Raw genomic sequence first — 22977 nt, 5'->3', positions numbered from 1 at the left:
CCACAAAATGTATAATTTAAGTGAATTAATCGATTATCAAAATGGCCAGATAGCAAAATTTTTGTCCCTCAAATGTTAAAAATGTTGCTAACACCGCATGTACTCCTTAGCATTTATAAAAATCCTAACTACTAAAATGGACGGACGTTTATTTATAATACAAACACATTATAAAAACAGTATTTTATTTAAAGAGACAGGCTAACATAAGCATGTTTTTTAAGCTTTAAAACTCTGGGTCCTCCATTTCCCATAATGCAGCAATCCCTTATTAAACCACTGGCTATTTTTTCCTGTTCAGTTTGTAGTTTAATGGATTTTAAATCAGATAGGCATATCTGATAATAAGTTTCATTGTATTTTTTTATTGCATCATTTTGCATTTTTGTTACTAAGTAAAGTAAAACAAAAAACAGTGTAACACATTTTTCTTTTAAATATATATAATAAAATCACGGATGTTGAGACATTAAGGAAAAAATTAGTTACATAAAAGTAGGTAAAGTTTGTTTAAAGAGTAATTAAGAGGAAAATTTAAAGAAATGACAATATGTGACGCAAACACATACAGATCAGAAAATATCAATTTTAGGTTTGGCTCCGCTAAGATTTTAAACAAGAGCCCAAGAGAGATTGAGAGAACATAAAAAAAAAATAATAATAAATAAAGACTGTAGCACTTAAAAGTCAGAGATGAGTTTTACGAGGGACACCTGAAGGCAGCAAAGCACCCGCCCACCAGTTTTAAGTTGACACTGGACTGTTGATGGTTTTTCTCTCTTCATCAGGACCCTTAATGAAACACCCATTAACTTGCAATTAATCTAAAATAATAAGTAATTGTACTAATTTCTTTTCTCAAACATTCTTGAATGTGTCCTGAAGGCTTACACGTTTCAAACGTTAATCCTGTGAGCAGGAGGTGGTGTGTTTTAATACAACAAATGCTTAGATTTTCTTATTTTTTTAGACAACATATGACCACAAACATTTTACTTACTGTTATATGATTGCTCATCTTTGGTTTTTACCTCACACCTCCATTTTCCCCAGTATTGCCCTTTTTATTCAGCTGTTATCGGTTATGCTATTTGCACACTTGATGTAAACACCTTCCCCTCCTAACTGCTCGTTTACCCTGTTAGAGATGATTACTGGTGAGATTGGTAGAAAAACTCTCACTTCAGATTTGCAGTCCACTCAGCTTGTGAAGACAGCTGATTAATTTCCCCCTCAACTATTTTGTTGAGAAGAAGAAAAACCTGCTGATCAGGTTCGATGACTTGCCCTGAGCAACAAATAAAAGTTAAGGAGTGAGAAATGTGCGGTCAGTTAAGAGGAAATGGGACAGATGACACAAACACAACTTTATACAATCAAGGGTTATTTTATATTTTTTTGCATTTCACAATTCATGACTGGCATTAACATGCATTACTTTACCCTAAAACACACTCAAAACCTACTACCGATAAAACAAATCACTTCTTAAAATCAAAAGAATTATTGAATAGCAAATGATTTTTTATAGTATTTACATTTTTTTCTTTAAATTCAACACTAAAACCTTTTTTTAAAGTCAATTGATAAAGTAAAAGTTAATGATTTAAGTGCTTTAGAGCACAAAGCCTCAAACATAATATGAAGTAAACTTCAAAAAGCAGCTAAAAATATACTGTAGTTTTATGATGCTCGCTCACACCCATAATTCCAGCAGAAACATTTCCTTTTCTTATATAATATTCAATAGCAAAAGCCATTAAAACTGCAATGATTAACTAAGACTATTTCATCAAATCAAGTAAATGGAAAAATAAAAACAATAAATTATACTACCTCTGGGTGTAAAACGGGACTTAAAGCTTCCCAGATAAATTTATTTCTGCAGGTTTTAATTAAAAACGGACATTATAGTTTGGCTGTGATGCCTGTGAAATTAGTCAGACTTAAAAACAACAGGGTACATCCGTTATGGAGCAGCAGCCTCTCGGTCTATCCTTCACAAATTTACGACTGAAGCTGTCAACAATGATTGTCACGATGAAAACGAAAAGATATTTATTACTCAAGAAAAGAAAAACCTGCAAGTGGTGTCAGTTTTTAAACACATTCAAACCCCCAAATAATCAATCGGGGAAGACCTCAGAGAGCAGAATTTAGACACAGTCCCTCCCGTCTTCCTGCTAAATCAGATTAAGGCACACACAAGACTATCTGCAGTATCTCTTATCTTGGCAAACTAGAATCACAGTTCAACAGGCTGAGAGCTCTTTACAGACCAGAGCTGTTTACAGATTGTGGAGATCAACAAACTTGTTGACGAGTTTAGCGTCTGGGAGAATAAAAGGCAAAATGCAGGGAATGCATTTTTTTTTGTTTGTTTTGTAAACGTTATGAGCTGTCAGGCGCACAGACTCAAGCTCACTGCCTATGCTTGCTTGCTTTAAAATGAAATGCACAGATAAAAACAATCAAATTAAGTGAACCTCGCTCAGTCTCTCTTCATACTCAATCAGCTTGCCGCTGAAAAGAGCGAACGCCGAGCTCAGAGCTGCTGCCGCCGCCTCCCTCGTCTCTTTCATCCAAACCCGCGTCTACAGGACTGAGCTTCATTTACTTGGTGCCACACTTTCCTTCTTCCCGGTCCTGGGCTCGGCCCTCTTTCCCTGGGTGGCGGAGGCGGCTGGTGTTTTCTGGGTGTTGTCTTTGGGTGTGTTCTGTGCAGCGGAGGCAGAGGTGGCGGTGGCGGAGGCAGAGGCGGCGTTGGAGGATTTGGAGGCCTGCGTGGGCTTTGAGGTAGTGTTGGAAGGATGTCGCCGACGCCTCCCTTCATCCCCAGCCGAGGATGAATGGCGTCTCCTCCTGCCTCCCTCCTCTCCCATCGGGGGCTGCGGGCACAGAGGTCAGGTTCGTTACATGAAGACAGGCCAACAGGCAAAGACAATAGACTCAATTCGAACACTATGGCCTACTTTTGTACCCGTTGACAGCCGATTATCACACTCAAGAATGTCCCAGACGCTGTAGATCAGTGTGTGTTTTATTAATAATAATTAAATGTACTGTTTAATTTAAAGTCAACTACTAGGGTGGATAAGACAAGCTTTTGGTGAGGGAGACCCGGGTTCGATTCCCACTGTGACACATATACCAATGCGTCTCTGAATAAGACTTAACCCCTTTTTGCTCCAGAGGTGTGCGACCTCTGACATATATAGCAATTGTAAGTCGCTTTGGATTAGTCAGCTAAATGAGTAAATGTAACCAACCCCCCCCAAAACCTAAAAATTAATATAATAACTCAGAGCATCAAAATATATTTAATTTTCTTGCAGCTGCTCCTGATTATAATAAATATATAATTATAGACAATTTTATGTTAAATCTGTTAGGATGGTGTTCAAATGTCTAAACTTCACGTATATCATTTATGCAATGTTTTAAATGTCTAAAAGCAGAACTTCATAGTTTTCTTTTAATTTAAGCAGTAAAATGTGTTAAATTATGTACATTTTCATTATTTTGCGAGTGTTTACAATCCCTACATTTATGACGGGGGAAAAAAACAACAAAAAAAAAAACTCCACACTTTCAAAGTATAAAATTAAACACAGGACAATTTATCTTTGGTTCATAAATTGTTTAGAGATACATTTTCACTTGTGTTTTGTCACGCAGCATCCTTTAAAAAAACAAAACAAAAAAAGACTCTCCCTGTTGTGTTTAGATAAACAGACACGGACACTCACCACCACCCTGAAGTCCTCCAGGTTCTTGAACTTGGAGAGGTGTTCCTGCAGCTTCGGGTCAATGGGCTGCTTCTTCATCCTGGAATATTTCAAGAAGGCCCAGAACTTCTCCAGTCCATACAGCTGACCTGCAGGAGGGGGAAAAAAGTACAGTGCAGATTTAGTAGAAAATTCACAGTTCATTGAATGATAAACACTTTTTTCAATGCAAGCGCTGTAGGCTTTAACCGTGCATTTAGTACATAATCAGCAGTTTTCTTCACTTTGGAGACTGAGCTTGTTTACAGTCAACTGCAGAAATGAGCATCTTACAGCACCCATTGGGTGTGTGGGGACAAACAAACAATCTGGGTAAAAACTGAACCTGATCTCATTTTTAAAAAAGCTCTTGATGGTTGCCTGTATTTGGAGAAGCACAAATACAAGCTGACTCCAAAGACACTGACCTCTAGTGGGCAGTAAACTTAGATTTCAGACCTTTGAATGCACCGTAATTTCGCGTCATCATTGACACCTGTGTCTTTAAAATGCGACGCACTGACTTGTGGGATTGTTAGCAAAGAGTTACTTTCTTAGTTCCATTGTTGTAATAGTGTAGGCTGATAAATAAAGCGTAAAACTTCTTTATCTGACACCATGACATAAATCACATGTCATGTTTCTATCTATACGTTTGTTTCTTGAAGCACTTTCTAAAAGCTATATTGCCTGTCCCATTTATTGTTTCCCCCTGACAGAGATCTCTAGCGGATAAAAAGGCTTGAGGAACTTGCTGCTGACAATTTCCTATTTATACAATCATTTCCCTGACACTGAAATAACTTTAGGAAAAGCGCCACATAAATCCATGAAGCATGTTAATTAGTGCATTGATTATCATAGCTGCTTATGACTCATGAGTACAGTATCTGGGCGGGAACTGTGGCCAGACATTTACTGCCTAGTGTTGTTGACACTGTGCAAAACTTCATCTCTTGGGCAGATCAGCCTCCAGTCCGGAGGGGTGGAGGGCTTAAATGGGAATCGTTTAACTGACCATCAAAATAACTTAACTGGAAGTAAGTGGCTGAAGTCTTTACTGGCAATGCTCCATTCTGCTTCACTGAGTCAATCGCAGTGTTGCAATAGGTTGAGCAGTCGACTTGAATCCTTTTTTTTGCCCTTTTCACACAACTACACATTCAGCTCAAAGGGACTGAGCCTCTGCAAAATGAACTTTTAAGACGGGTCAAGAAGGTTTACAGGACAAATAGTTCAGCATTTATCAGCTGTATATGAACAATTAATAAATGGTTTATTACCAACTCAGTCTCACTTTCAAGGTAACAAATTTGTTTTTTGTTGCTTAGGGTTTGAAGCAACTTTATAAATATAATAATAATAAATATTTAACATATTGGCTTACAACTATTTTACAGTGTAAAGTTTTTATTAACAGTTTGTACAGAAGGTTTAAGACTATTAATACATGTATTTAAAACGACAGATAATTATATATTACACCTGTCCTATCAAACATTCACAAAATGTGCCTTTTCACCTATTATGGGGAGTATTATTAGGTGTTGGAGAAGAGCTAAAGCTCCAGATTTAGTTTTGCAGGTGCAACGATATCGACTCCATCCAATGAGTCTCCGCTGGATAGATTAAAAGGTAGCTCGGTAGGCGGGGGTGCCTCCTGGGACCTTATTTGGACCTACATATATAAAGATCGATGGAGACCCGGTTTAGATTTCCTTTGACTAACATGTTTTATTTTTATTTCACTGACTGAATTTCTCCTTTATTGTGATAGTGTCTCATCCTGTAACCCTGAAATTATATGAAGGCTTTTGTTATTTCTTTTATTTTTATTTACCCACCAGGGACAACGCACATTAATCAGCATTGCAGTTTACACTTTAATGTAAATGTACTGGCTAAAAAGCTCATTTTCATCTGTAGTCCCAGTCTGTAGGGCAGGTTGTGATAAATTAGTGCCCAGTATAGTCATTACAGTGCTGCTGGAGAAGTACAATAATTTTTTACATAAAGTACATTAGAAAAGTCATCGATAGAAAGCCATAAATAATATAGTGCCCAATGTCACCAGTACAGTCCTTTACTTGTGATGATACAGCTTTGTGTTGCTTTGTGGCTTCATATCCTTAACATGTTTATGTGATATGTGGTGAATGAAAATGTAAAACTTTCACATTACAGAGAAACCCAGTTTATGCTCATCTTTGTAACAGTGGCCCGTTATGTGATTTTATTCTAAGACATCTTGTTGAAAGTGGCAGGTGAAGTTTGTGACAAGCTTGGTTACCTTTCTCAAAGTCCCTGAGGGTCTCTTCTTGAAAGTCCTTGAACAGATCTAACCTGAATCTCTTCTCCAAACCGTAGCTGTAGTATCTGAAGAGACACTCCAGTCCGTACCTGGCAGGGGAAAAACAAATGTTTACCTGCACTCTGCCCACAGAAACGAGTCAACAAATGGCACTCTGCTTAAAATCTGGCTTCTAGACACATGTTTTAGTTACACGGACTTGGTGTTATGTGATGCAATTGCTTCACTGTAAGCTGATCTTCAGCGTGCCAGCAGTTTTCCCATTTCTGCCTCCAACAATTCACAACAATAAAACAACAGAGAAGAAGAAGAACCAGATGGATGAGTTTTTGGTCAAATTAAAGTCAATGTCAGCTGCTGCAGCAACAGCAGAATGTGGGTATAGCAGGTGTGTAGGCGCCTCTGGCAGGTACACAGTGTTACAGTGAGGCAGCGTGTCCCGTTAACCCTCTGCTTTTGAATTACAGTGTTCAAAGGCTGATGCTGTCTGCAGGCACAACTGAGGGATCAGGAACCCACCAGTGATTCAGGTTTACACAGAGGAGTGTGCGCAATGAAATCCTTTCTGTACTTGTTGGGAGGCATGCAGGTTAAAATATAAAAACTTTATTTATTTTATTTAAATTGAAGTGAGGGATCAGTAAAAAAATGCAGTAGACCACAGCAGCTTTACTTTGTTTAAATATAAGTGCTGAAATATCTTTATAATAATAGTTCTTTATCAATCCAAAATCTGCTTCTCGAATGAGAGGGTTGCTGCCTTTTCTCCATTTACATCATTGTAAACAGAATATCTTTTTTTGGTCAGATCATTTCCTTTGTTTACTGTAAAGCACTTGGGATCAACTGTGTGAAGGTGCACTGCATTCACTAAAGAAAAAAAAGTTATCTCATAATCATAACTTAGCGTCTCATAATTACAAGATCCGGCTGTTACAAGATCCGGCTGTCATAATATCATAATCATTCCTATTTAAGGAGACAGAACCGACACCACCCATTTTAAATCACTTCCTTTGTTTGATGCTTTGGAAGATGTTGATATCTAATTAGACTGACACGACAATGTATGAGTTAAAAAGTAGTCTTGTGAGTTGTTTTGTGTGAGTTCAATCTCATGAAAGAGATAACGAAAAGTAGAATCTCTCTCCTTTTAAAAATCTCACTGCACATTTATTACGCTCAACATCAAAACATTAGCCTTTAGCATTTAGCTACAACTGTACCTGCCCCTTCTCAACTGGCCCGACCTCAAACTGAAACATCAGTCCTTGCAGCTACATTGATTAGATAGGCTACAGATTAAGATCTATTATAACTCTTATATTGAAAGCTAACCGTTACACGCAGTTAATAGCATTCAAGCCCGTGGTGTGGCTTTTTTATGGATAAAGTGACACAACTAAAGCAACTTGTGCTTGCTCGTCTCCAGGACTCATTACCACCGCATTTCTTAGCAAATATTTAGTATTTTACGCCAGAGGCACAGAAATATGTTGGCTTAGCATTTCAGCATCACCTAATGTCCTCCTCACCTGTTGTTTTCTTTGGCATCTTCCAGCGCACACTGTTTGAACTCCTCGTACATCTTCCTGTTGAAGTTGTCCCTCAGGAAGAAGGACCAGAACCTGAACAGAGTGTTCATCTCCTGTGACTGTCCGATCCCCAACCGTTTCCTCTCTGAAAAAACAATGTTTGCAGTCACCACAGAGCACAAGAACATCTCTCTGTCTTCAGTTTACAGGTGGTCAACAGGAGATTATGAACTTCTGTACAATCTACAAGAAGGAAAAAAACCACAACTTTCTTTACGCCAACCCCCCTTTTTGCTTGGTCTCCATACCGTTCAGGCACCGTCGGCGGTACTTGTGGTATCCCTGCTGAGTGAAGCCGTTGTCCCTCAGCAGCTCGTGGGATGGATGCCAGAATTTGGGCAGAGACTGGGGGGTGCAGCCGTAACTTCCTGCCAGAGGAGCTCCCTCAGACGGAGAGGCGTTGGAGCTGCTGTAGGAGGATAAGGGAGGTGAAAAGACATGTGAGTGGTGAGGCAAATACATTGCCCTTACGTTTAGTTTATTAATCTTGAAATCTTTAGATAATTAGGGAAGTACCAATCCCATCAAGGCATATTCTGTTATACTGTATCCATTAAGCCTGATCAAATTCTTATCATTTGTTTATTTTGTTACCCCGACACTAGCTGTCAGGTACCGCTGAAATGATTAATCAGAAAACGTCAACAATTTTCAATCGTTTGTCATATATCACTGAAAAATACTAAATATTTATTGGTTCAAGCTTCTTAAACATGAGGATTTTTTCTCTTGTTTATTTTACATCATTTTAAACTGAGTATTTTGGTGTTAATCCATCAAAACATGACATTTTACAATGAAACCTTGATATCTGGTATTTTTCTCTCTTTTTCACAAATTTAAAATAAATAAATAGATAATAATAGATCGTTAAAATACGATAAAATCGTTAGTTGTAGTTCTACTGCAGTGAAAGCTACTCTGAACTTGAAAAACATGGTAAGAAAACTATTAAAATGTTTCCAAGTTTTTATATATTTAATATTGGTATTTTATGAGTTACTATTGAGATGCTTTTGTACGGCCATGAAAGCTATCCACCTGTCAAGCAATTATTGTCAAAACTTGCTTTCACTGACATGAAATGTAGATATCAGACTCTCTGTACTTGCAGAACTCCATATTAAATGACTTCTGTTCTTCTGGGAGATTTGTAATTAATACCATTTGTGGCTATGTAACCCATAGCATCTCGTTTTGTTAAAAAGTGCATCTTTATACAGAGAAGTGAACAAAATGTAAAAAATGTGAAGCAGAACCACCACAACAAAAGACATGTTGGCTGACAGAGTGAGAGATGGAAGTGACCAGTTTGTGTTCTTCATTTGCATTCTCAGTTTATAACTGAAACATCAACTGAAAGGCAGCGTATTTACAGTCATGAACGACTGAATCTTTACTGAAAACAACCGGTCGGACCTGATGGATGCAGAGCGCGGCCGGTGCTCGCGGGAGTCCATCACCCAGCCGATGTGGGCTTCCTGAGGAGGGTTCGAACTGTGGCTGGTTTTCTTCTTCCTCGGTGTCTGGAACACGAAATCACAACTGTTACATAGAGCCGTTCACCAGGGCAGGGCTCAAATCTCTCACTTTTCAGCTATAGGATGTCCTCCTAACTGGTATACTCGGATTTAAGTCCAGTCGAATTATAATTTAGTCTAATCCAAAAACAAAAGACACTGACATTTTAAGGCATTTTTTTTTTTCTCCTCTTGTAAGCTGACTCCTCAGTTTTGGTATCTAAAGTGATAAAACAAGGCTTTTAAACTACATTTGATACTCCGAACATGTGAAAACAGAGAAGTATTGGACAATATTATTTTAATATTGTTAAATAAAACAAGTCATAAAACTAGTGATAGACTCAAAGACTAAATCGGGCCGATATCTGGCATTTAGAGATGATGGGCACTGGCCAATTCCTGCACTCACAAGGCCGAATAACAAAAAGTTACCGTTGACACATCTGCAGGCAGCCTCGTCAGTGTTGCTGCTGTGGAACGAATTGCTAATTGAAAACAATTACTGGCAAGCATTAAATATATATTCTTACTCACCCTTAACACCAGTCATGTTCTGAAATCTACACCATACCCCAATATATGTTTCCATGTCATTCACTAATAAAACGTCCACCTAAAACAACATGTTACTGGCTTATATAACATATTAGATTGTATTCTGCATGGAATAATACATGAGTTTTCTTTGTTTAGATATCGGCATGATAAATCGACCATTGGCATCAGCAATTATATAAAAATTTTATTATTATTTTTTTAAATCGACTGACCACTACATGAAACCATCACCAAAAAAAAAACAAGAAAAACATTGTTAGGAAGTAAAAGCCCGGTGTAAAATCAGGAAAGGCTCTCCGATGAGGAATTAAAGGAGCTCACTGACTCAGCCAACCTGATTTCCTCGGGCAGGCTGTTCCAGAGCCTCGGGGCCCTGACTGCAAACACACCCCTTTAGTTTTCAGCCAGGCCTGTAGAACAGAGAAAAGGCCTCTGCCCGAGGATCTCAAGGAACGTGCCAGCACGTACGGTAATTAGAGATATATTTCAGGGAGACAGGCCGTGAAGAGCCTCAAAAGTATCGAGTTAAATTTTAAAACACATTTTAAAACATACTGGGAAGCCAGTGTAAAGAGATTAAAACAGAAGAAGTTTCTTTGTTCTGTACAGTCTGGAGTCCATCAATACACTTTGGTTTAAGCTGATAAAAAGGCCGATGCAAGTAATCCAGGCGTGTTGACTTTAAGGAGTGTTATTGTTTCTTGTAAACATGTAAACACACATGCCAAACAGGTAACAGGGAGGCCAGTTCTGCCTGGCGTTCAAGCTCATGTTGGAACACGTACAGTATATGCACAACAGTTCTCAGTAGTGCACTCTGCACAACAAGAAAACAAAATATCAGGTTAGATTAACAGAAGAGTGAAATGCAAAGAGCGTGTTTCCAGTCTGGACACTAAGATTTAAATTAGACGTGTGTCACCAGGAGACTGTACACTTGTACACTAATTTTTTGTCGTGATCGACGTCATTACTGGGCAAATTCCACAGATACGGATCAACTACAGTATCAACAATACCACTTAACTACCATCTCAGACCAGAGAGAACGTCAAAAGAAGCTTCACGGTTGCTCAGATGCTTGAAAAGATTTAACTAAGCAACACAAAGGAAGTGAAAGGGAAACTCACAGGCCGAGTCATAGCGCTTCTTTTCTAGCTCAGCACTTCTTTACCTTTTTTGGCTTGTGACCTCTTCAAAAGTGGCAATGTCTCCTTGTAACCCCCTTATTTTATTTTTAAAAAGCCTAAAGAGGTTAAACCAACCAGTAATTCACTACTAAGATAGCAACGTTAATAGAGAAAAAAAGACTGAAAATAATGTGTATTAGAAATCAGTTCTGATCCTGTTAATCATCCTCCAACTCCTCAGATGTGTCTTGCAAACCCTTGTGGGGGTCATGACCCGCTGTGTTAAAGTTATTGTTGTTTTTTTAAATGTGTATCACAGAATAACGCCACACTTTTCTATTCTTACAGCTGCAATCTTTCACACCTGCAAGGCGCACAGTAGCTTCCATCCTCTTTCACACTAAAGAACTGGGAAGATTATTACAGGGTGTTGGATTTGGGTCACTCATGATTTTCTCTCATTATTGGTCGAGAGCCTGTCCTCACCTGCCCATCGATGGTGCCGCTCTCCTTCATGACGGGGTAGAAGCGAGGCGTCTTGTTGGGGTCCTGGCGTCCGGGGGTGCGAGGCGTTTTTGGAGTTCGGGGTTGGTGAGCGCTGGGCGACTCTGGGACCGTTGTAGGCAAAGAGTGGGCCAATTCTGCTCCGCTGTCCACTGAGACTACACCATTTTAACACACACACACACACACACACAAAAAGGATCATTAAGATAAACACTAGATTCCTTTCAATTATTTCCCCGTGGTTACAATTCTACCACATGCATGTGAAGCTGAGTTCTAAGAAAGCTACTGTAGATTTAAAGTTTGAATAATTTCATATTTTTAAATGTCGGTTGAAACCAAACCTTGATATGTTTTAAGTGTCTTATAGTTTGTTTTTAATATATGTACCCAGGTCCCCCTGGAAACAGTATGGATACTGAGTGGATTATCCTGGTGAATTAAAGTAAACTAAAAACAACAATCCAGTGCACATTTGTTTCATGAAGGTGGTCAGGGTAAATTCTGTATTTTTCAACCTAGACCCCATTTTTTGACAGTGGTCCAGTTTTGAGCAGCGAGAAAGGGCTGCAGCGCCTTGTCAAAGTACGTCGCTGACAGGCTCAGATTATTATTATTGTTGTCTGATAACATTATGGAAAGGATCCCTGCAGAGATGGACGTTTTTTTTTTTTTTTTTTTTAATAGAGTAAGAGAGTTTTTGTTCACTTTAATGCTCTCGTCAAAGCCACCAGACATTGACAAAAAGCACAATTTTAGCTCTCTGGTCTACCGCTGCGTCGATTGGTTGATTTTATATTATTGTGTGACGTTGGTGTTTTTAGCCCTTTAGGGAAAAAAGGCTAATTCACACAATAACACAATCAAATAAAAACACCAAAGCCACACAATAATAAACAAACTAACCAACCGAGGCTAAATCCCATGATCTGCGAGGGAAAAATTTTGTTTTTGTCTATGGAGGCTTTGACAAGAGCGATATAGTGACTGTTTCTGGTTAGACAAAAAGGAATTTAGGTCCGTCTCTGTAGGGACCCCTTCCATAATGTTGTCAGACACTTGTAATAACAATCTGAGACCGTCAGCGGCAAAAAAGCAGCACTTTAGTGTACGTACTTTGACAGGAAGCAATTACCCACAAGTATTACGCTGCAGCCCTGTTTTGCTGCTGCGGAAAAAATTGCTTCAGAACTGACATAAGAAAAGGAGATGTTTAAGAAATGTGACAGATGTGTGATTAAAGCAGCTAACAGGATGCTCAGCTTGTGTGAAACCGACTTCACAGCAGCTCCACAAACCCACCTGGCATTGGAAGAGGTGGGACTTCCTGGTTAGGGTCAACGGGCACTTTGGGGGTGAGAGTGTCAAACTCATCTTTAGTGATGATGTTCAGCTTCTTGAAGTTCTCCACTTCCTGCTGGGGAAACACGTGGACAGTTAAGTGTATATACACCAACTTACTGTGCAATGCCTAAAATACACTCAGTGTTGTACAATCTACTAATTCCCATTTCATTAGTTTATTTAACAGTTCATTTTTCATTCATATTATTTAATCATATTTTAGCAAACCTCTCTGTAAATTTCAACATGTGTTTTTTTTAAATCATGGTTATATTAAAAGTGGTGTGGGGAAAAGCGTTACTGCTACAGGAACCTATTTTCAGTTTAAGTTGGTGCATTTATGTGAATGAAAAACTAAACGCTAAGTCAAATCAACATAACTATCAAAGTAGTCCTGCACTGCACTCAGATATGACTTTTTAATATTCCAACCTATCAGTGTGCGTGACAGGCTGTTTAAACTGATAACAGTGAGACGTGGTGGTAAAAATACTTGATATGCCAGCAGCTGCAGCCACGTAAGCCTGTGTGACAGACAGCAGATGTGCAGCGTACTCTGATCTTAACACGTCAGCGTCCAAAGAAATCCAGGTGACCTTGGTGTGTTTGTGCTCAGGCGTAACATTTCCCACATGGAGGTGTTTTTGACAACCTTTGAGCCGAAGAACGTGATGACCGCGCTGAAAACACACCGCCAGCAATGAAATCATTCAGCCTTTGAACTGTTTGGGCAAACGCTTGTAGCTTTTACAAAATGTAAATATTAGTGAGACAGGTGTTTACTCACTTTACTTGAATATTTGTATTTTCTACAACTTGATATATTTACTCCATTTCCTTTCTGAGGCACATATTGCACTTTATATATTTTCAAATCACTTTTGTCCTGATGACTGTAAGTAATACTTTGAGTACGATAAAACATACAATAAGCAGTTAAAATATCATGTAATGTTGATAGGTATACAATTTATAGTTTGCTTAAAAACACCACATGAACCACCAAGCCACAGTACGTGCACGTTAACAGAGAAGGAATCGTTAGTACAATCAGGTTTTGTCATTTTATTGTTATTTTTTTTGACATACCATCTGAAAACGTATTTTTATGTTTGCAACAATTAAATAAATCATGTATATAACCATTTTTATCTTATGTTAATCCTGTTTAACATTTTAACTTTGTCATATTAAAAGTGCTAGATATAAAGCTAATATTATTAACACTGTTCAAATTCACTTTAGTTTTGCCATATTTTGTCAATTTATGTATTTATATAAATACAAATCCTCTCCCCCTGTAATGCACATGTATATCTTCTCTACAAATAGCTCCATTATTATTTTATAACATGCATTTGTGTGTGTGTGTATATATATATATATCTCTCAACTGTATGTTTGTCTACGTGTAGCACCTTTTCACCAAAGCAAATTCCTCATATGTGTAAAATACTACTTGGCAAAAAAGCTCCTTCTGATTCTGATTATTAGAAATTGTCACATACTTCTTTTTTTTTTTTTTTAGCACAGAATGAGTACTTCCTGCAGTATTTCATAGTTCAGTATTCCTTCTTTTGCTTTGGCAATTGACTTGAAAACTTCTTTTTTTTTTAATCATTACAATCAAATCACCACTAACAACAACAACAACAACAAAAACAGGATGGATGACAATACGCACGTTTGAGCTTAACTGATCTACTTGCGTTTTATTGTTCTGAGTTTAGACGTCTGTGAGGCTGACGGTGTTGAGGTGGCAGTGTGTGACAGACCCTGAGATTCAACCTGCTGCTCAGTTACTGTAACTGTTGTCAATCAAAAGGACTTCATAGTCCCTCAACACCTAATCGTGCTGCTTGAAGGGGCAACTCTAGAGATTCCTGTTTTGAGGAGATCTGTATGGGCGGGACTGAGACATCTTCCTCCTTTGGCTCTGTATCTCTGTCAGTCATGATCAATCTCTCTGCTCATGTTGACTACTTCTATTTGTTTTAAAAATGATTTGTCAATTAATCTATTAGTTGATCAACATACGTCAAACAAGCTATTTGACAGCCTTAGATAAGAGTCCATACCTCAAAAAACAAACACTACATTAGACTGTAACTGTCGTTAAACTAGTCTGGATTATATAATGCTTTAAGGAATTGTTACAGTAGTTTAGTGTTAGAGAACAAATGATGAATCAATCATGCAAACTAATCATTAGCTGAAGCGCTAATTTTTTTAAAACAGAGCAGCTAACCAACTGATGAGGGATTCAGACTGAATCACACTTGTCAAGCGCAAAACATAGATTTATAAAGGAATACAAATGGATTTTTCACATTAAATAAATGTCTATGCAAATTTTTTGGCCTTATAAGTTTAAATTTTTTTTCAGCTGGTCTATTTCATGAAAAATACATGTACATGTAGTTAAATACGAAAGTCCTTCTTGTCAACTTTCACTTCACGCTTGTTGAACTAATGCCGAACTTTCACTTGACTAAAAGTTACTTTGGGGAGATGGCAGCATGTTTTGTTTTCCTTTTTTTTTTTTTTTTCCTTAGAAGCAACAAGGAAGTGTTCAGCTGCTGATGAACGAGAATAGACTTGTCTGTTTCAACCTGCTCATTTAGTTGATGGTGTAATGCTAATGAAGTGCTGATGTAGGGTTAGTTGTCAACTATTTTGATAATTGATCATTGAATAATTGTTTAAGCAAAAATGTCAAAATTCTCTGATTCCAGCTTCTCCAATGTGAATATTTTCTAGTTTCTTTACTCCTCTGTGACAACAAACTGAATCTCTTTGAGAGACATTTGAGGACGTCCCCTTGGGCTTTGGGAAACACTGACTGACATTTTATTTGACCAAACAATTAATCGATCTAATAGTGAATGAAAATAATTATTAGTTGCAGCCTTAGATAAGAGGCTGCCAGTATACCTCAAAAAACAAACACTACATTAGACTGTAACCGTCGTTAAACTAGTCTGGATTATATAATGCTGTGTAACCTACAGACAGTGTTTCTGCAGACCAGGCAGCTATTCCAGGTCACTTGGCTCTGGCAGCAGCTGCATGACACACATGTAGACAGGAGGCTTGTATAGTAGGCAATAAATAATAGTTTATTTTTGTCTCCCTCTACAGTGTGAGACTTAACAGCTCTGTCACAAAGGGCTCAGAGTGCCAGCAGTGCTGAGCTTCTCTGAGCTTCAAGGAGGCTTCTGAAACCTAAAAGTCTGGAGAAAACTACTCGAGTGCAACTTATTTTTATTGACAGTGTCAAAAGGCACAAGTTAAACTCTTCAGTTCTACAGTAAAGAACCGGTCTGACCTATTTTCCAGCCCCAGGTTCGAATGTCATGTCCCTCAGTGGGACAATCTGCTTCCTTATTTAAGACGAGGTAATCATGATTTTCAGCTGAAAGATCTGACATCAGTGTTAAAAGTTTAAAGATGCACCGTTGCGTGTCTTCTCAGTGAATAAATGACATGTGCATTTGTGCTAAAAGTTATGTATAAATTCTGAGAAGTGTATCTGTATGATATACTTTAAACTTCACGGATAAAATAAAAACCAAAACTTTTTAAATCAAATTTAAATAGCATCATGAAATCAGTGCAAAATCCCCTCATTAGTAAGTCCATTAAATTTTAGTTTGGCTCACCAATAAAACAAACACGTATATAAAACAGCTGTTGTTCAAGTACAGATTATCTCAAAGGTCTATCTTCCCTGCAAATCTCGTGCTGCCACAATTATAAGTTTATTGGAAGATGTGTCATTTTTCAAGCTCTAGTCAAGAGTAAAAGAACTTTTCGGTGTTCTCTGTAAAAGTTGCATTGTAACTGCACTGAAGCAACGCAGTCATAAAAATAAGCCTCAAGCTTTCAGGAAGTGTTCCAAACTTTACAATAAGAAGTGCTGTGTATTTGGAGCTCGGCTGCTTCTGTACAGTTTAACTGTGGGCAGAGTTCCCCCCATTGACCTACAGGCAACGGCTAAAAAATTCCAACAAAAGGGCAGCTAATTCAATAACAGGAAGTGAATCAGGTTTTTCCGAGGCCGAACAAACCAGAACAATCCAGTTTATTGACTGTTGGACATCAACATTAGCCCTGAGTTTGACTAAAAATTAAAGTATTTATTGTAAGCTTGATATTGTAGTATAAAATGCAATGCTAAATACCCAAGTGTCTTGTGAAAACTTTTGATATTGGTCAACAAATACCAAATCGGCAAATTAAATCTAAATATTAAAATATATTTATAATAATTTCTAACTGGGTGATTAAATGCATCCCGTCACAGGGTGGTGACGGTGAAAATATCTTCAACACTTCACATATATAAAAACTAGGTTTTAGGTACTGATGTCAGGTTTTAGCATGTTTTATATATTTATATTGTACGTTATATATATATACATTTCAGTGTGTTTTGTGCATCTTATGTTAAGTCAGGTTCTCCTCGATGCAAGAAGAATTTCCCTTCTGGTGAGTCAAACACAATGTGCTGATTAACATTACTTTAGCATAAAGACTGGAATCCAGTCCATTCTCACAACTCCAAAGCTGTGCAAGTTTGTGTATTTAAATTGAAATTTCTTTCAATGTTCTTGAGACCATTTCTTTAAAACAGACAATACACACATTTCTTTCAAGAGTTGAGACTTACACTGTAAAAACTGCTGTAATAAGAGTGTAACCTGAGGACCTTGTGTCTTGCCATCTGCTGCCCTTTGTGTGTATAATAACAATGGGTTCAGGTCTTTTTAAAAAGTTGTTTTAACATGATCAAATAACCGAGTAAAAAGCAGTATTTACATAAACATTTGATAGTCTTCTGAAAGCATTTTTATGATTTTTCTAGTGTGTTATTTATCTAAAAAACTGAAATAAATGCCAAATACAGGGATTGGGGAATTCCAAATAGGAAGAAATGGCCAGTAGGAATGAATCTCCATATGTTTATCTACAGCCCAAACTTTGGAAGCTTTCTAATCCTTCATCAGTCTGTAATTATTTTCCTAATATCACTTTTTGAGACACTTTTCTCCATGTTTTTCTTACTTTGCTGCACTCGATCTGGTCCTCTTCTTTCCACAGGTCCTGTTCATAGTAGAAAAGCCCGTCGTTGATGGCTTTGGCCAGGTCGGTGGTGATCTTGGCTCGGGACTCGTGGTTCCCCGTCCGGTCGCCACCGGGGTGCTTACGAACGTAGGGAGGGGTCTGAGTGACGATGAGGATCTTGTTGACGTCGTGGTCGTCAAGCTCATAGTCAGAGTCGTCCTCATCTGACCAATCGGTGAACTTGTTCTTCCTGGGCGCCATCTGCTCCATTTCTTCATCGAACAGGAAGTCCAGCTCCTCCTGGTCAGGCTCGGCCTGCGGAGGAGCCTGGTGGCTGCGCGGAGGCGCCTCGCTGCGCTCCTGGACGACACAGTGAATGCACAGCGATTAACGAAGGAACACATAAGGAGAGAATTAAACTCCAGGATAGGGTGATAAAATGAGAAGGTTTAAAGACGTTTGGGGAATATGCTTGTACACTTCAATGCTGAGAGTTAAATGAGAAGATTGACACTACTCACGTCTGTCCTGACACTGGAAGATTTGTTTGAGTGGTTTTTGTTCGAGGTTAAAGGAATTTATTGAAATTATTTTAGGAAAAGGGAGGGTGAGTGTTATGACCAACAGATCCAACATGCCACATGACAGGGAGTGTTTTAACTCGCCTGCAGGAAAAGCTAAAACATGTAGTAGTGTAAAATTGAAAATGAAAATAAGTCTTAGATCTGTCGAGTGGTTTTCAGGAATAACATTTTTTTATAATTACAAAATAACACCTAATCTTGTTGTTGTCTTTTATTTTTTTTTTTAAAGTATGTGTTGCTTTCTCTGTGTTAAAATCCTTCTTAAAAATGTATAAAACATTATAATCTTTACTTAATCAAAGCAATAATAAAAAGGGGCATATTATTATGTCCTATTTCAATAATGATCTAAATTCACATCTGATGAACAATAGACTTTGTATTCATTCAGACATTCACATCAATGTTTATTATATAGTGATAAACAATTATGATGAAATCAAATTATTGTAAATCAAACTATCGGTAAATTACCTGCTCTGTTTCTACAATACGCTGTATTAAAATTCTTTTCCAGGTATGGATGGCTGGGAACGTTACGTAAAGTAAGATCAGATAAAGGGTGAAAAACAAACATGACTGGTGACGAATTTGAGAAATGAAGTTACGTGAAAATGAAAATTGCACGAGAAAAGTTTTGAGGTACAACATAATGAGACGTTATTTGAACGAGAAGCAAAGAGGAGAGCGAGCCGAAGGAAAGCGAGTGAGAGCAGGAAGTACTCAACTGCAGAGGGGAGGCAGTCGGGTTGGAGCGCTGAGGGAGGAGAAGAGCTGACAGCACGCACATCATCACTGACATGCTGCCGGCCGAAAGGTGGAGGACACAAACAGAGAGACGAACAGGTGGAAACGACAGGCGACAAACGGATGGGGGGATGTGAAAAAGATGAAAGACAAAAAGGGATGAAAAATAGAAGGATTGATAGATCATAGGGCTTAAGCTGATTTAGACTTCAAAGTGAATTTTTGGGTACCTTTGCCTTTCCGGGGGGCTGTCGGTGGCGTTTCTCCACCTGGATCCACGCGTCGGGGTCGGACTGGGGGGTGTCTGTGGAGGCGTCTGAGGCTGGAAGGGACTCCTGGCTGGAGGAGCTGGGTTCAGCAGATTCCTGAGGCTCGGCAGACTCGGGAGGAGTCTTTTCCACAGGCGATGAAGCTGAAAGGCCCCAACACATCGCCCTTAAACAACCTTCAACGCGATTTTAAAACTCACACATCACACTGTCAGCTCTCATTTAGCCAGAGAGGTGCTAAAGACTGAAATCTCAACACTGCTTCTGATTCTGTGTCCTTAAACGTGTGATCAGAGAGAGGGGAAAAGTTCACATTGTTTGTATCTGCTGCATTTAAATATACGCCCAGGGGTAAAATCTGTGGATTCTAATTGAAGACACTATTGCATTGTGGCAAAAGTAGGACGCAGTGTCATAAGTCATTATTATATGCACAACAGAGTTACAATCATTTAAGTCATTTATAATGCTGCACCACCTTCTTACATTTTAAATAATACTAATAAAAAGATTTGCAGCTTTTCATCATAGAAAAATTAATGTCTTCAGACTGATGGTCAAAAAAATTCATTCTGGGAAATTGTGACGGACATTTTCCACTATTTTCTGGCACATTATAGACCAAATAATAATCAGTTACTTGCAGCCCTAGTGCACATTACTAATTCATACTGAGGCAACATTAATGACTGCAGCTGTTTTCATGATCAATTAACAGATTCATAGTTCAATCTATGAAATGTCAGACAGTGAATGTGACACGTTCTCAAGGCCCAAGACGACATCCTCTGTTTTGTCCGACAAACAGTTCCAAACCCCCAAATATATTTAATTTACAGTATCTGAGAAAAGCAGTGACTTCTCACATAAGGTAAGATGAAAACCTGATTTTTGCTGACAATTTCACATTTTTCTGCCACTAATTCATCCGACTGAATAAATAACTTGTGTGCATTAATTGGTAATTAATAACTAGCACCCTTGGATTACTTATACTTGATACTACTTATTAGTAGTATATTGGTGTATACATGGAATAAAAAACACAAGACGACTTCTTTAATCGTCGCTTTAGTTTCTAAAAAGAGAAGCAGTGGGCTGAGCTGAACAACTGACCAGAGTTTGTGGAGCTGAGGGTCTGTCGAGGAACGAACTCGGGACAGTTGATGAGCTGGGAGAAGTCGGTCCGAGGGGAACCCACGATGGTAGGGGTGGGGATGGGCCAGCGCTCTGGGTCGACTTTACAGCGAACCTTGTCGTCCACCAGCTCCACTTCTTTGCTGCTCTTCAGAGCCTGGAGAGCAGGATTTATTAAAAGTCATTAAACCTATAATTTTCCCCCAAGTTTAAGCAAATTCATGACTGAAGGGGCCGGTTTTCCTGAGATCTTTGAAACATAATATGGAGCAAAAGACGCATGTAGGCTTACTTCCATGATGAGGGTGATATCCATGGTGAGAGCCTGCACTCTGTGGAAGCTGGCGATGAGGGAGATGGGGAGGAAGCCCTGCGCGTCCATCTTTCTCCTCAGGAAGAAGTCCCGTTCTAAGTTGTGGAGGCTGAAGTAGTACTCACTGAGGAGGAGGAGGAGGACGACGTTAATGCATTTAGTCCTCATCAACAACATCAGTTTGTGATTTCATTCATTCAGGAACACACGTTTAAAGTGAAAACGATGTCTTAATGAGGAGAGACAATACGATCTCTTCACCATCAATTTGTTGAAAAAAGGAAATAAAAAAAATACTGTGGCAAGTGGGGATTGAACACATAGCCCTCCGAACGGGACTCCTGTGCACTACTAACTGAGCTAATCGCACGCACGGTAACTTTCGGAATTTAAATGGTCAATTGACGACACTCTGGCCCGCCATCTAATGACTGGGGAAAAAATTGGCCCGACGCCAGACTTATTTGCCGACCCCTGATGGCTTCCTCCCACCGTCCAAAGACATGCGGACTAGGTTAATTGGTGACTCTAAATTGTCCTTAGGTGTGAGCGTGAGTGGTTGTTTGTCTATGTGTGGCCCTGCCATGGACTGGCGACCTGTCCAGGGTGTACCCCCGCCTTTCGCCCGATGCCAGCTGGGATTGGCTCCAGCCGCCCGCGACCCTGTATGCAGGATAAGCGGTTGACGATGGATGGATGGATCTGTGTGTGATGACTGACTTTTGTGACTGAACTGTCTCTAATTTGTACTCAGGTCTCATTAAAGAGATCAATGATGAGACTTACTAACTTACATCAAGCAGAAATGTCAATCCTTCTCTGATTTTAGCTTCTGAAATTTGAGGACTTGCAGCTCAGTTGTAAATACTTGAATTGAATAATGTGGAGGGTTTAAGTGTTTTAAAGCTATTGTTCTTTAAATGTGTGGCACCCAGGATAGTCATTGGCATTTTAGACTAGTTTCTGGTATTTGCAATAATCAACTTATTAATCAGCAGTGAAAATGATTGTTGTTACTGCTGATATAAAAACTTTTAACGCATCATTTTGTGTGCACTACAAGATTTATCCTGGAAAACAGCAACCGAACACTGAGCATTCAAACTACAATTAGTAAGAGCTTTCACGAACGGAGTATGTTGAATCAATGTGTGTGTCTTTTGACATTATGAAGGTACAATTGTGTTTATATGTCCACAATAGTTGTTGTTTACCTTTGTAGCCCTTGTTTTAAGCTGTATTTCTATTTCTGTGTAACTACATTGAAAGCAACAAGAGAAATTCCTTGTTTGTGTACACTGTTTTTAGTGCCAATATGATACCCGAGTATCCAGTACAAACACAAAACCTTTTTCATACTACTGAGAAATATAAACATGTTTTTCTGTAAAACTATTTTTATGTTAACATAAGCTATACCACTAGATCCCGACTGATATGGGTTTTTGGGGGCCTATGCCGATATTAAAGTGAAAAAGAGCCGATTTATGAGCAGATATTTTGATTTTAAGAATTATTTGGATAGTAGACCCCTTTACTGTATAAACTACACTTAGAACAGCCCGATATTGAAAGCTGGTATGTAAGTGGGCTATAAAACTGTTTCCTAAATGGATTATGTTAATAAAATAGATTTCAGTCTCAAAAAGTGAACATGTAAACAATTGCACATCAATAAATATTTGCTACCAGAAGGTGCAACTTTTTCAGCAGCCTGTAAACAGAGACAGTGAGAGAATAAGCATGTGTTTTTCACTTTACACATAATCTGCCATAATTTCAATGTAGCATATTCACATCTAGTTCACCCCTTTACCAGCACTCTTTAACTCTTTAATTAACCAAAGCTACGTGAAACCATTTAACCACCATCGGTATAAATCGTGTAGTCTAGGATACAGTGAGCTGCTGCTGAATGCATCTAATACTACATGACTCTCTACAACGAGGACCTGCAACTTTGAGATTTCATTCAATTAAAGTTATGACTACAACCAGAGTAGCTACGGCTCTGACAGTGTTTCACATCTACAATGTCACAAAAAGAGGCGCTACAGGAAGCCGTGTTAGATTCTTCTTCAGCTCACATTTATTTACATGTCCGCTCTGGTTTAATAATGTCGGA

General features: G+C 38.6%; 1 protein-coding gene across 3 annotated transcripts in view; it reads right to left on the bottom strand.

The window, feature by feature from the left end:
- Window positions 1-1371: 1371 nt before the first annotated feature.
- larp1b (La ribonucleoprotein 1B) overlaps window positions 1372-22977 on the bottom strand; it is a 35807-nt gene continuing 14201 nt past the window's right edge. For 2 of the 3 annotated variants that reach the window (XM_046062090.1, XM_046062092.1), the window contains 12 exons: window positions 20832-20976; window positions 20519-20696; window positions 19364-19545; window positions 17803-18162; window positions 12694-12808; window positions 11371-11546; window positions 9093-9199; window positions 7922-8082; window positions 7614-7758; window positions 6058-6167; window positions 3750-3877; window positions 1372-2888 (listed from right to left, as the gene is read on the bottom strand). In XM_046062090.1, coding sequence (XP_045918046.1) covers window positions 2610-2888; window positions 3750-3877; window positions 6058-6167; window positions 7614-7758; window positions 7922-8082; window positions 9093-9199; window positions 11371-11546; window positions 12694-12808; window positions 17803-18162; window positions 19364-19545; window positions 20519-20696; window positions 20832-20976 — 2086 coding nt within the window. In that variant the 3' untranslated portion in view covers window positions 1372-2609. The remainder of the gene's footprint in view (window positions 2889-3749; window positions 3878-6057; window positions 6168-7613; window positions 7759-7921; window positions 8083-9092; window positions 9200-11370; window positions 11547-12693; window positions 12809-17802; window positions 18163-19363; window positions 19546-20518; window positions 20697-20831; window positions 20977-22977) is intronic. The other variant, XM_046062091.1, reaches the window with a different exon arrangement.

The sequence above is a fragment of the Micropterus dolomieu genome, linkage group LG11 (assembly GCF_021292245.1).
Source record: "Micropterus dolomieu isolate WLL.071019.BEF.003 ecotype Adirondacks linkage group LG11, ASM2129224v1, whole genome shotgun sequence".
NCBI lineage: Eukaryota > Metazoa > Chordata > Actinopteri > Centrarchiformes > Centrarchidae > Micropterus > Micropterus dolomieu.
The sequence above is the reverse complement of the archived record's forward strand: the minus strand, read 5'-3'. Positions and strand labels throughout refer to the sequence as shown.